The sequence below is a fragment of the Brachypodium distachyon genome, chromosome 5 (genome assembly GCF_000005505.3).
Source record: "Brachypodium distachyon strain Bd21 chromosome 5, Brachypodium_distachyon_v3.0, whole genome shotgun sequence".
Taxonomy (NCBI): Eukaryota; Viridiplantae; Streptophyta; class Magnoliopsida; order Poales; family Poaceae; genus Brachypodium; species Brachypodium distachyon.
Window position 1 is genome coordinate 3725679 of NC_016135.3, and position 12561 is coordinate 3738239.

Below are 12561 nucleotides of genomic sequence, written 5' to 3' on the forward strand. Positions count from 1 at the left end.
AGGAACCAACCAACTAGCGCTGCATGCAAAGTCAAGGAAGAGAGGAAGAGGCGTGGAGCAGTTACAGGGCTTGTTTAATGCGTTGCGGAACCGAAGCGTTTTTTTCCATCGATTACCTAAGGCGACACTTAATCTGGGAAACGGTAAAAAAGCTAAGACGACGAATAAACTGGGAAGGAGAGAGTACTCAGTAATGTTCTTGTAGAATTTTATCAATGAAGTTGCGAAATCATCAAAACATGCATCATGAGTTTAAAACATGCATTTTGTAAAGTGGATATCAGACGAATAAACCATCGCGTGATCGCCGTGTGACCAAAAAGTAGTAGTGCGGATAAAATTCAAAATTTTAAATCCATAATTAGGCGGATATCAGGTGAAAATGTGAAAACTTTCAATCCTATCCATTAGATCGCAAATAAACAGATGGGATGAAAGCCCCATGTATTTTATGTTAACCCCACTTAGACGTTTTCACATCGAGGTTTTTCCATAAAATATGTTTAATTGAGTAGAAGTTCCACTTTTCATCTCATCCATTTATTTGGGTCTAATGGTTAGCATTAAAGGACAAACAATGGGTCTAAACATCTGAAGCTTATCTGTCCTAGCCCTTGGGTAAAAGAGTTAGCATAACATAATTGATTTTGACTAATCAATTTTTGTTTATGTGGGCATGTGTATTAATTCCTTTTTTTTTAGAACCAAGCATAACTTGGGTGGTCAGCCAGCCATGTGTGCTGGCAGCCCACCAGAGTTCGATCCTCGAAGGTCGCAATGCGGTGTCTCACTTTGTAAAAATTATATATATCTATATACTGTCAGATTGCAATCGCACAGCTCTTACAGTTTAAGTCAAAAAAAATTCTTTTTTTTTACTTAATAGTTTAGATTTCTAATTTCTGGCTCAGTCCCTGCTTCGAGCTTGAATAGTTTATTTTGATGGTTTTATATCCAACAACATAGTCTCATACTAAGTCACTGTGATTATTTGGATAATAGGAGAATGTTTCCCATGTCAAATGAGGTTGTTAATACTAGGCCTGCCGTGAGAAGAGTTTTTTTCTTCTAGCTTGAACACAGAAATTGTAAAATTGGACGCGTGTTGGGCAAATGAAAAGCGGTAGATCCAAGGCATCGATCCCTTCGCGTGCACTTCTCGCTTCCCGGATGTCCTGGGGATCGGTTCTGAGGTTAATTAAAGAGTCAACATAACTAGTATAGCGTTGGCGATCTCCAGAGCAACTTAACATAGTATGCTAACTTGGAGAGGAATCTGCATCCATGCATGTACATGTAGCAAGTACATTAACTAATGTTTTTATTCATCAACGCTTAAACACACATAGCTACGTACTCAGCTTTGATAGCTAGATAACTCTCCTGCGGCTCTACCCACTGTTCCCTCCGTTCCTTAAATTAGGTTTTTATCGAGCATTTGACCAAAAATTATTTCATCGACACGTGACTTATTTGATACAAATCATAACTATAAACAAGTATTTTTGAATACGAATACAATGATATCAATTTTATTTCACGAAAAATATATATTAATAGACTAATTCTTGTCAAATGCTTTGTCAAAGGAAACAATACAGGCCTTACTGCAATTGCTGATCCACACGTTAACACGTTACACACGGCCGATACAGGCTTACACACAACAGAGTAGAGATCCCATGATGATCGAACTAAGTCCCCGCGCGCGTAAATCTAATTAACATGCATGCAGCATGACAAATGGACAACTAATTAAACACATAATCCTCAGGGGTGGCCGCCGCCACCGCCGCCGCCGCCACCGCCACCAGAAGCTCCTGGTCCGGAGCCGGATCCACCCCCACCGCCAGTCCCCACGCCACCGCCGGCCGTCCCAGAACCTTGGCCGCTCCCCACAGCGTCGCCTGCATGTCCAACGCCAACCCCGCTACCTCCTCCAGCACTTCCTCCGCTGTGCGAGAACGTGACACCACCCCGTGGGCTCACATGGATGCCTACGCCTTCTCCACCACCAACACTCACGCTGCCGCCGCCGCCATCGGGTGCACACGCGGCAGCCTCGGCGGCGGAGGCGCCACCGCCGACGCCGATGGCCACGTCGAGCCCTCCCTTCTTGCTGAACACGATGCCGACACCGAGGCCGAGTCCACCGCCAGCAGAAGAAGCAGCACCAGTAGTAATAGTTCTTCCTGCGCCGCCGCCGATACCGCCGCCGAGCCCGACGGTCGTGGTCGTGTCATTGTGCGACACGGCCCAGCCGAACCCGTGGCCGCTGCCGGAGCCATGGCCGCCGCCGCTGCCGGTGTTCCTTGAGAAAAACGGCCAGGAGAATTTAATGGTGCCGCGGCTGGTGGTGGCATGTTCCTCACGAGGGAAAGGGAAATGCCGTGCGTCGACGACAGATGATGAGAACATCGTGGCGAAACATGCGAGGAAGAAGAAGAATGCACTGGCACTGGCACTGCTTCTTGTAGTAGAGACAGCCATTTGCGTGAATGCGTTTGTCGTCGTGAAGAGGTCTCGCTGATGGGGTTTATATAACAGCTGTAGTAGGCTTGGAGTTGGACCAGCTTGCGTGCGGTGCGTGAAATCAGGATGGTACAGGTTGCATCTTGCATGTGCAGCTAGCGTACGTTGAGCCGTTGACCATTCGTTTGGAATTACCGGTGGAATGTAGTGTGCATTTCTAAATGTCAAGCGGTGCAATATTATTTGTGGTTTAGTTTATACGATATGATCACGGCAAATGCTCACGCGTAAGCGCGGCCGAGATCAAATTTTCTTAGCAACGCCGTCCATTAATCACTCATCACTCAAAGGATGCAAGTAGCAGTACTGGTCGCATGATTATAGTGGCTAGATAGAAGAAGCAAGCAAGGGAGCTGTGGAGAGTGCTCAAGGTCCGCCACCGTTTTGTTCTGAATCTCTTTGACACTCTGCTCGTTGCCTCCCTCTGTTTTCTTGCAGTGAGCTGGGCTGAGCCCATGAACGATGGCCCACCATTGACCAAATGCCCAGGGTCCCCTAGCTTGTGCCATGGTCATTATCGGCCCATCGTCATGGTGGTTGTGAATGTCCCGCTGTTGTCCTAGTCTATTTGGCCACCTTTACTTTCCGGCGAGGGTGTGAATTTTCTTGACCAGCGCGTTCAGCCGGTGCAAGAATCCAGTGACCGTTGCCCCAGCTTGCATGACAAGGCACTCGAATCGCCTCATCGTAGACTGGATCCGCGCCGCGTCGGCAAGTAGATCTTTGCTGGTCCGAGACGTGCGGATGTAGTCCCACGCCTCGCGAGCGGTGTTGAATTCCATGATGGACATCATCACCCGTCGGGCGCGGACTGGGAGATAGTGGTAATCGGCACCTTGGTGCATCTCCTCGTCCACGAAGCTGCTGTCATCGATCGCCGGCCAAACGCCGGGATGTTGCAGCACGATCTTCATCTTACCCGCCTAAAGTTGGTTGTTTCTCCCCTTCAGTTGCGGGTAAGGCCCCCCCTTCGCGGCTTCGCCCATTACCAGATCCTTCACCATTATTGCAACAACTAGTGCTGCAAAATGGTTGCTCCGGCAAAAATGAACTACAGACAATTGTACTCCCCAGAATTAATTTTCCATTTGACCCAGATCTGGGGGGCTGACAACAGGGAATTGCTTGATGGTTCAACCGAGGCTTGGCTATTACTTAAGAAGTTTTAATCTACCCATACTCATAATGCCTAACGGATATCATGAATGCATGCTTAACCTTAATTAAAATTATGGTCATTTCACAAAACCGACATGCTTAAACATGTACACTTGCAGATGTGTCAAGGGACAGGGTTACTACATATATGACCGAAACAATATGTGAAGATTAGCAAAGCAAGAACATACGAAAAAGGCAAAAAGTCTAGAAATTAACTGGTGAAGCCAAACCTGACCGAGCACGGTTTAATTGTGAAGCCAAACCTGACTGAGCACAGTTGAATTGCAGATGTACCTACTGCTAAGTATTGCTCTTATTAGTCCACAACCAAGTGGATTTTCATTTGCTATTTCCTTCTCCAATCCCCTCAACCATACAGTAACTATTACAGCTAAGAAGCAACAGCAGCAGAGCCAGATGCAACGTCTGCCGGGGCAGACTCATCGTCCTTGTGCTTCACCATACCCGAATCAACCAGAATCGGCACCTCTGCCGCGAGCCATGGCGCCAGGCCAAGGCACAGAGCATGGGCGAGCCCGAACCTCGGGCAGTTCTTCGCCCACAGCGGCTTGAAGTGCACGGTGAGGCAGATCTTCCCTCCCCTGTACATCTGTACACCACACCAACATTAACAACAATCAGGATTCTGCATGCAACAAATTCAAAGTGTAGCAATGGACAAACAATAAGAATGCAACTGTGGAATGTGCTCACCTTGTGGGTCTTGCCGTCGAGGGTGGGGAGCTCAATCTCAGGGGCGACCTGAGGATAGGCGACGGGGATGTCGAACTGGAGGGGAAACTCGTAGCGGCGGAGGTTGTGGACGTACCAGCAGGTGCCCTCCCAGCGGGTGCCTTCCGGGTTGGCAGCGGAGATGCGGAACCAGTCGTTATCCTTGGACTTGTTCACGGAGGTGTAGGCGATGAGGGCGCGGTACTCCTCCTTGAGCCGCTGCCGCCATGCGTCACCGTCACGAGGCCCCGCCCGCGTTGACAGCAGTGGGATCTCGCCCACCACGCTCTTCGTCCCCTTGTCCCATCCCTCCATCCCTCTGCTCCCGCTCCGGGCGCTGCGCCTAGATAGAAGAACTAGCATTTCAGTTAAAGCAGTAACAGCAAAAGCACGATTCAGTTCTATCCCACTACACAATTGTCGCTGGTGCGGAATCCTGGCATATCAATTCAGGTATCTCGGAGATGAAACAGACGTCAATTTCCACAGGAATACATGGCGGGCTGCAGGAGCGATCCCCAGAATTCTCATATACAAACACCTATGCGACAAATAAGCGAATGACTCTAACCTAGATTAAGAAGAGTTCAGCACACAAACATATCCATGCTTCAGTTAAAGCAGTAACAGCGAAAGCCCTGCTTAAAATCACTATCCCACTACACAATTGTCAATCCCGGCATCAATTCAGGCATGTCGGAGCTGATATAAATCTCACTCATCACCGGAATACATGACAGGCTGCAGGAGCGATCCCCACAATTCTCAGATAAAACCCCTATGCAACGAAAAAGCGAATAACTCAAATCTATGAGTGTTTCCAAATGACTTTATATACACATCGCCGAGAACCGAGAACCGAGAACGTTAAGAACCCTAACGGCCTTGCAACAACGAACCAAGCAACCCCAACCACGGCTCGCGAGAGATCGAACACATCGATTCAAAGTCACCCGACGGGCCGCGCACCAAATCGAGCCCCCTGCGCACAAAACCCATTGAATCGCAAGCATACCATGCGCCGCCGCCTCAGCGCGCGGCAGATCGAACCGCAGATCTGCCGGAGGCAACCGCGTCTTACCCAATCAGAACGAAAAAATCAATCAGCACAAAAGGTCCTTAGAAGTTACAGCGTCGATGCGAATCGGGAGCTTACCCGCGCCGATCTGAAGCGGGGCAAGGAAAACCACGCGGAAAAAGCTAGAGGATGAAGGCGAGCGAGAGCCTGAGGTTGGGGACGGCGAGAGAGAGGACAGACAGAGAGGGAGGGAGAGCGAGAGAGACGGCGTGAGTCGTGAGCATAGGTGCCCAGCAGAACGGCCCAGTCCCGGCACAGACCGTTCTAGCGAATCCCAGGCACGGCCCAGTAGCCCGGCCCGGCCGGGTCCGTTTAGCCTGCCGCTCAGTAAAACCTGAATAATCCGGTTAGTTCAAATTAGTCACAAGAGATTTGGACAAGATGTGATCGACGCAGTTAAAAGAAATTGGTTTCAAAGATTTTTGATGTAAATTTCGGTTTATCCGAAATCTTTATTGTTGCTTTAGTTTTTTTATCAGTTGTACTACGTTCATTGAATAAATAAAATCAGATCTTTGTTCTAAAAAAATAAAGAAAAAATGTAATATGGATTAGAGGGAATAAAAGATGAATGCTAAACGGCTCGCGGGATTCTCGAAAATGCCTAGCCTGTTGGGCAAGTAAACTCATGAGATGAGTTTCATAGGTCACTAAGGGCATAAATTTAAAAAAAAAACATCATATTTGAGTCAACTGTCTAAACAAGTCACTAAGGGTGTGTTTGGGACAACTCCAACTTCACAGATTTGCTGGAGCTGGACATTCATAGGTCCACTATTTCGCCGACCTAGAGTTATGAATACTTGTGAGATGTTTTGCAGTCTTATCTTACTTTATTTTTTATTTAATCGCAACTCTAGCCCCCAAAAAAATGAAGCTATGAATGACCCGTTTCACCAACTTCATGGAGTTGGTTTTCTAAAACTCATTGGTTTTAGGCTGAGATGTTGCTTGAACACTCGCATTGTAGTTGTGCTTGGATTGACGACAAAGCTGACAATGTGACCCACCCATCAGGGTCAGGCGTGACGAGGGGAAATGCGTGTGTGGCCATGAAGGGGCATCGTTTTGTATCTTTTCTACAACCATGTTGAGTCTAGCATTTGGGCACCGGCAACCACATTCTGCGCTGCAGGGTTTTATAGGACTTCTAAGATTTCAGTTGAAACTTAAGATGCAGCGATGAGTCTAACAATGGGTCTTTTCGCTTTGACCATTCATTTGAGAGAGAATTCCATATTTGCTATTGAGAATTTGCCCGTATGCCCCAATGCCACCGAGAATTTCCCTGTTCCAAATATGCCACTCAAATTTTGCACGGGGTACAAATATGCCACTACCGTTAGTTGACCGCTAGTTGACCATTAAGTAGAAGATGAAAAAACAATTTTGCCCGTATGTAGTATGTTGATGTTCCGTTAACAATAAATTATTCATTTTAGAAAACTTAGCTTTTCAAGGTTTTAAAATAACCGTAATACCATTTCTGAGTAAATTTCAACAATAATGATTTTAGCATGAAAATTGAAAATTTTCAACAACACTTCTCTTGATTTTAATTAACATCACAAAAATCATAATTGATTCAGCAAATTAATAGACTAAAACTCATCATAATTTGTGAAGAGAGAGAGGGATAGAAAGACCGAGAGGATGTTTTAGTTTTCTTGTTTCTTTTTGTTTTTTTCTGACCTGTGGACCAAGGGTATTTCGGTCAATATTAAATTGACTTAATAGTCAACTAGCGGTCAACTAACGGTAGTGGCATATTGTATCCAATGTAAAATTTGAGTGGCATATTTGGAATAGGTAAATTCTCAGTGGCATTTGGACATATGAGCAAATTCTCAGTGGCAAATATGTAATTCTCTCTTCATTTGGAATTACCTACATTTCTAAATGTCAAGCATAATGCATCAGTTGCAACAAACTATTTGTGGTTTAGTTTATACTTTAAGTTCGATCACAACTTATGCATATGCACGCGTTAGCGCTGCGCTGCATGGTCGTCTCTCTTCTACATTCGGGTTGGGATGCAAAGAAGATCCCCTATTTATCCTGTTTCTGTACTAATTTCCAAATCTTAAAGTCAAATTCTGAGAATTTTCAAATTATTTAGTCCACAAGGAGTAAGATGAATGGGATACCGCTGTCCGCTGGCATGCCAACATTCGGGTGTGTTTTTTCATTCCCACCTCCCTCCGTCTCCCTCCTCTTTTGTCTAACATTCTTTTTGAGTAAAATGCACCCAAGGTCCCTATTTTTTCGCGAAGGTGTCAAATAGGTCCCTAATTTTTGAAAATGCACGTTTATGTCCTCATTGTTTGTTAAGTGGTTCATCCCAGGTCCCTTGTCTGTATGCATAGCTCCGGCCGCATGACGTGGCTGCCACCTAGCTTTTGGGCCCACATGTCAGGCGACGACGTGGTGTTGCAATCTTACAGAACCCCCCCCCCACCCCCCCCCCACCCCCCCCCCCACCTATTCTCCTCTCATTTCGCGGCCCTCTCTCCTTCTCCTAACCTAACAGTCGTTCGACGAGTCGACGCGCGCGCTAGGCAGCGAAGGGGGTTGGCAGCTCCGGCGCGATTGCTTGGTGGCAGACAGAATTCGCGGCCGGCGAGATGGAACCAGTCCGCCGGCTGCCAGGGGCACCGCTCCGCGAAATGAGAGGAGAATAGGTGGGAGGGGGGGGGGGGGTTCTGTAAGATTGCAACACCACGTCACCGCGTACCGTGTGGACCCAAAGGCTAGGTGGCAGCCACGTCATGCGGCCGGAGCTGTGCATACAGGCGAGCGACCTGTGATGAACCACTTAACAAACAATGAGGACCCAAACGTGCATTTTCAAAGATTAGGGACCTGCTTGACACCTTCGCGAAAGAATATGGACATCGGGTGCATTTTACTCTTTTTTTTTCTTGAGCTCCTTTGTCTAACATTTTCCTTTCACCATGGACAAAGATTTTTGAGTTTCATGAAATTTGAAAAAATTGGGGTGTTTTGAATATATGTTAGATTTAGCCCAATGAACGCACACAACAAGCAGAGATCAATTTTCTTAACATCCTCCTCCATTAATCACTAACAGAATGCAGGTAGCACTAGTTGACTAGAGTGGGTAGATAGGAGAAGCATCACAACAAAAAAAAGGTTAGACAGAAGAAACATCTCACAAAAGAAGGCCAGATAGAAGAAAGCAAGAAAGAGATGAGATATAGAGGTGGGAAGGTCCGCCACCACTTTTTTTTTTACGAAAAGGTCCGCCACCATTTTGCTGTAATACTTTTGTATACTCTGTTTTTTTTGAGCGATTCTGTATACTCTGCTCTCGTTTTTTTAGAAGAACGACCGAAGCTTTATTAGATCAAAATGTTAACAGGGATACAAATATTTTCTGGCGGATCATCCAGCCAAATGTACCGACCAGCTCTAAGAGAAGAAGCCAGCCGTGCAAGTCTATGCGCTTCCCCATTTGTTTCGCGTCGCTTGTGACCAAATACGGTCTCTTGCAGCTGCAAAGGCCTTGTTGAGATACCTCGAAGGACCATACCATACGGGCTAAGAGTGTTTCCACCATTGATCCCTTGGACCACGGTGAGGCAACCGGAAGCGACCATAATACGCTGGGCATTCACATCAGCTGCAAGTGCTAAAGCCTCATCACACGCACGTGCTTCTAGAGTTGCAGGATCAGACATGCCATCGACAACCACTGGCACTAGCGCCCAAGAACTTTCCTTGCGGATCACGGCAGACAGCTGCAAAAGCTCCCTTCAGCGCCCCCTTAGAGACAGCAGCATCAACGTTTCTTTTTATCAGCCCCGCTGGCGGAGGGATCCACTTCCGCATAGCCAGCCTCGAGCCCACCGGCATCACCTGCTTCTTGCCGCAACTAAAGCCCAGATCCGATAAATACCTGGTGATGAACATGTGAGTCGACACCCTCATGAATAGCTTTCCTTCTCGCCCACCAAATAGCCCACAAAGTAACCAACACTTCAATGAAATCCTGCTGATTAAGAGTCTTGCACAGTGATAAGAGCCAAAGCTTCGGATCAAGAGTTTCATCACCAAATAAAGGAAGAGCCACATCAGCCTCCCGGAGAGCCCAAACACTTTTCGCCATATTGCAGTCAAGAAGTGAATGTCTCCAAGAATCCAAGGAAGCATTACAGATGGTGCAAACTGGAGTTGTTGCCATTTTTCTTCGTGCTCTTTCTTGACCCGTTGGCAGAGAAGATCTCGCCAACCTCCAAGCAAAAACCCGGAGTTTAGAAGGAACACGAACCTTCCAGAGCTTCTTCCACTCCCGTTCACGCTCCTCCCCATGCGAACCTTCCGAACATCCTTCAAGCCAGTCAACCCGGTGCCTCTTAGTCTCAACCATCATCTTGTATGCCGAACGGACAGTGAACACCCCTCTTTTCTCATAATGCCAAGCCCAACAATCTGGCTGCCTGAATTGACAAATAGGAATTTGACAAACAGCTTCAACATCCATTGGCAGCAGGTGTGCCTTCAGTGCACTAATGTTCCGGGATCTCGTAGCTGAGCAGATCAACTCAGAAACCAATTGCGGAGGATGCGGCGAGATAGAACACGTCGGCCTCAGCTTGAAATCCCGTGGTAACCAATTGTCCTGCCAGATATTAGTTGATGAACCATCTTCGATCCTGCGGATAAGCCCAAGCTTGAGCATCTCCTTACCATCACACAGCGCACGCCAAACCTGTGAAGGTTTATTACCAACCTCCGCCTCCAGCAGCGACCCATCAGGGAATAGCATGCCTTCAAAATTCTTGCACATAGAAGATCCATCCTGCATAAGGCGCCACACTTGTCTTGCGAGTAGAGCTAGGTTGAAAATCTCAATCTCCTGAAAACAGGTTTCAACCTTATACTTTGGCATCGTCATTGCATCCCACGCAACCCAGACTGTCTTGCGTTCGCCCTTTTTGCTCCCCTACCAAAACTTCCTGATTAGAGAAGTGATATGCTGACACAGCCCATGCGGCAATCTGAAGACCGCCATCGAATATGTCGGGATAGCTTGCACCACCGATTTGATTAAAATTTCCTTCCCTCCAGCCAGACAAAGATTTCTCCATCCACCCTTGTAGCCGCTTCCACACTCGATCCTTTAAATACCCAAAAGCGCCATTCTTTGATCGGTCCACGTCAAACGGCAACCCAAAGAGTTTCAGTCTCAACATGTAAAATTCCCTTCACAGCCATACAAATACCTTCTGGGCACTTCTTTCCAAAAAACACCGAGGACTTGTCCGTATTAATCCGCTGGCCAGATGCATTGCAATAACTCTCGAGAAGAGCATGCAACTTAGTAGCTTCGATGGTTGTAGCATTGCCAAGTAACAAACAATCATCAGCAAAAAGAAGGTGATTCACCTGAGGCCCAGATTCAACAATCCTAATGCCACCGAGATCACTAGTATACCGAGCATCTTTCAACATACACGACAGACCCTCAGCTGCCAGAAGAAAAAAGTACGGCGAAATGGGATCGCCCTGTCAGATACCACGGGATGGCCGGAAATCTCTAGTGATCCCTCCATTGAAATGAACAGAGAAGGAGACCGATCGAGCGGACTCCCCTCATGACAGTATCAACAAATCTAGGAGAGATCCCCAGCCGGTGCATCATAGCTTCAAGATAGTTCCACTCCACTCTATCATAAGCTTTAATCATGTCTAATTTCAGAGCAAAATGAGCCTTAGTCTTGCTTTTGTGTTCCCCTTCATGAAGTGCAAGCATTCATAAGCAGTAATAACATTATCCGTTATAAGTCGACCCGGCACAAAAGCCGATTGTTCTTCCGAGATAATCATAAGGAGGATCTGCTTTAGCCGGTTAGCAAGTACTTTGAATGCAATTTTAAACACCACATTGCACAAACTAATGGGACGGAACTGAGAAAGAGATGTAGAGTTCGGTACCTTGGGAATAATAACTATGAACATTTTGTTTATCTCCTCAGATGAGTCCTCGCCATTGAGAATACGGATGACAATATTTGTAATCTCCTCGCCACAGAGATGCCAATGCTTCTGAAAGAAATGGGCTGGGAAACCATCCGGCCCCGGTGCTTTAGTAGGAAACATTTGGAACAAAGCCGTCTTCACTTCATCCATTGAGTACGGGGCATTTAGAGCTACATACATTTCACCCGTGACCTTACAAGGGACATGGGATAGCACCTCCTCCATACCTATTACTCCTTCTGCCTCGTATAAATTTTCATAAAAAGCCATCGTCATCTCCTCAAGCTCTGCCACATCTTCACAGAACGAGCCATCTGCACGAGCCAGTTTATCAATGCGATTCTTCTTCAAGCGGCTACTCGCTTTTTGGTGCAAAAAACGAGTATTTCGATCTCCTTCCATCAGCCACTGAACTCTAGATCGTTGGCGCCACATGACCTCCTCCTGAAAACTCAATTCAACAATCTTCTGCTCGACTTTCAGCTCTTCATAGCTCGGACCCACACGATCCGGTTTCTCCCTAAGCTCCTGCAGCTGCTTTCTCAACTCTCGCAGTTCAGTACGTACTGCACCAAAAGAGCGAGATCCCCATTGCAACATCGCACCTGCCGCACCCTTCAGCTTCTCTGCTAGCTCTTTTACTGTGCCAGCTTTTCCTATCCCCCAAGCATCCTTGATCACCTGTCCAAAATCATCATGGCTCTCCCACATCATCTCATATCGAAACGGCCTCTCCCTTCCAATTCTCCTATTATGTGCCTCCATCTCATTTAACAACAATATTGGTGAATGGTCAGATTTTGCAGCAACCAAATGTCGAACTGAAGCAAAAGGAAAAAGATGGCACCAATCACCAGAGGCCAAGGCTCTATCCAGCCGCACCCGAGTATATACATTATTCTGAACTCGTCTTTCAAAGGTCCAGTCTAAACCAATATATCCCAAATCACAAAGCTCACAAGCATCCACCGCTTCACGGAACAGATTAATTTGCACCATATCTCTTTCATTCGGCCCAAACTGCTCCTCCCTCCTAAGCACCTCATTAAAGTCAC

At 46.8% G+C, this 12561-nt stretch overlaps 2 protein-coding genes across 2 annotated transcripts; both read right to left on the reverse strand.

The window, feature by feature from the left end:
* Positions 1-1770: 1770 nt before the first annotated feature.
* On the reverse strand, positions 1771-2490 carry LOC100831101 (glycine-rich protein 5-like). Its single transcript, XM_003580987.1, has one exon. It carries the CDS (start codon positions 2488-2490, stop codon positions 1771-1773), a length of 720 nt encoding a protein of 239 aa, XP_003581035.1.
* A 1320-nt stretch (positions 2491-3810) lies between these two features.
* On the reverse strand, positions 3811-5740 carry LOC100835496 (ubiquitin-fold modifier-conjugating enzyme 1). The gene is made up of 3 exons (XM_003581073.4): positions 5582-5740; positions 4408-4768; positions 3811-4303 (listed from the first exon to the last, which is right to left on the reverse strand). Exons 2-3 carry the CDS (start codon positions 4738-4740, stop codon positions 4085-4087), a joined length of 552 nt encoding a protein of 183 aa, XP_003581121.1. The 5' UTR covers positions 4741-4768; positions 5582-5740; the 3' UTR covers positions 3811-4084.
* Positions 5741-12561: the final 6821 nt, after the last annotated feature.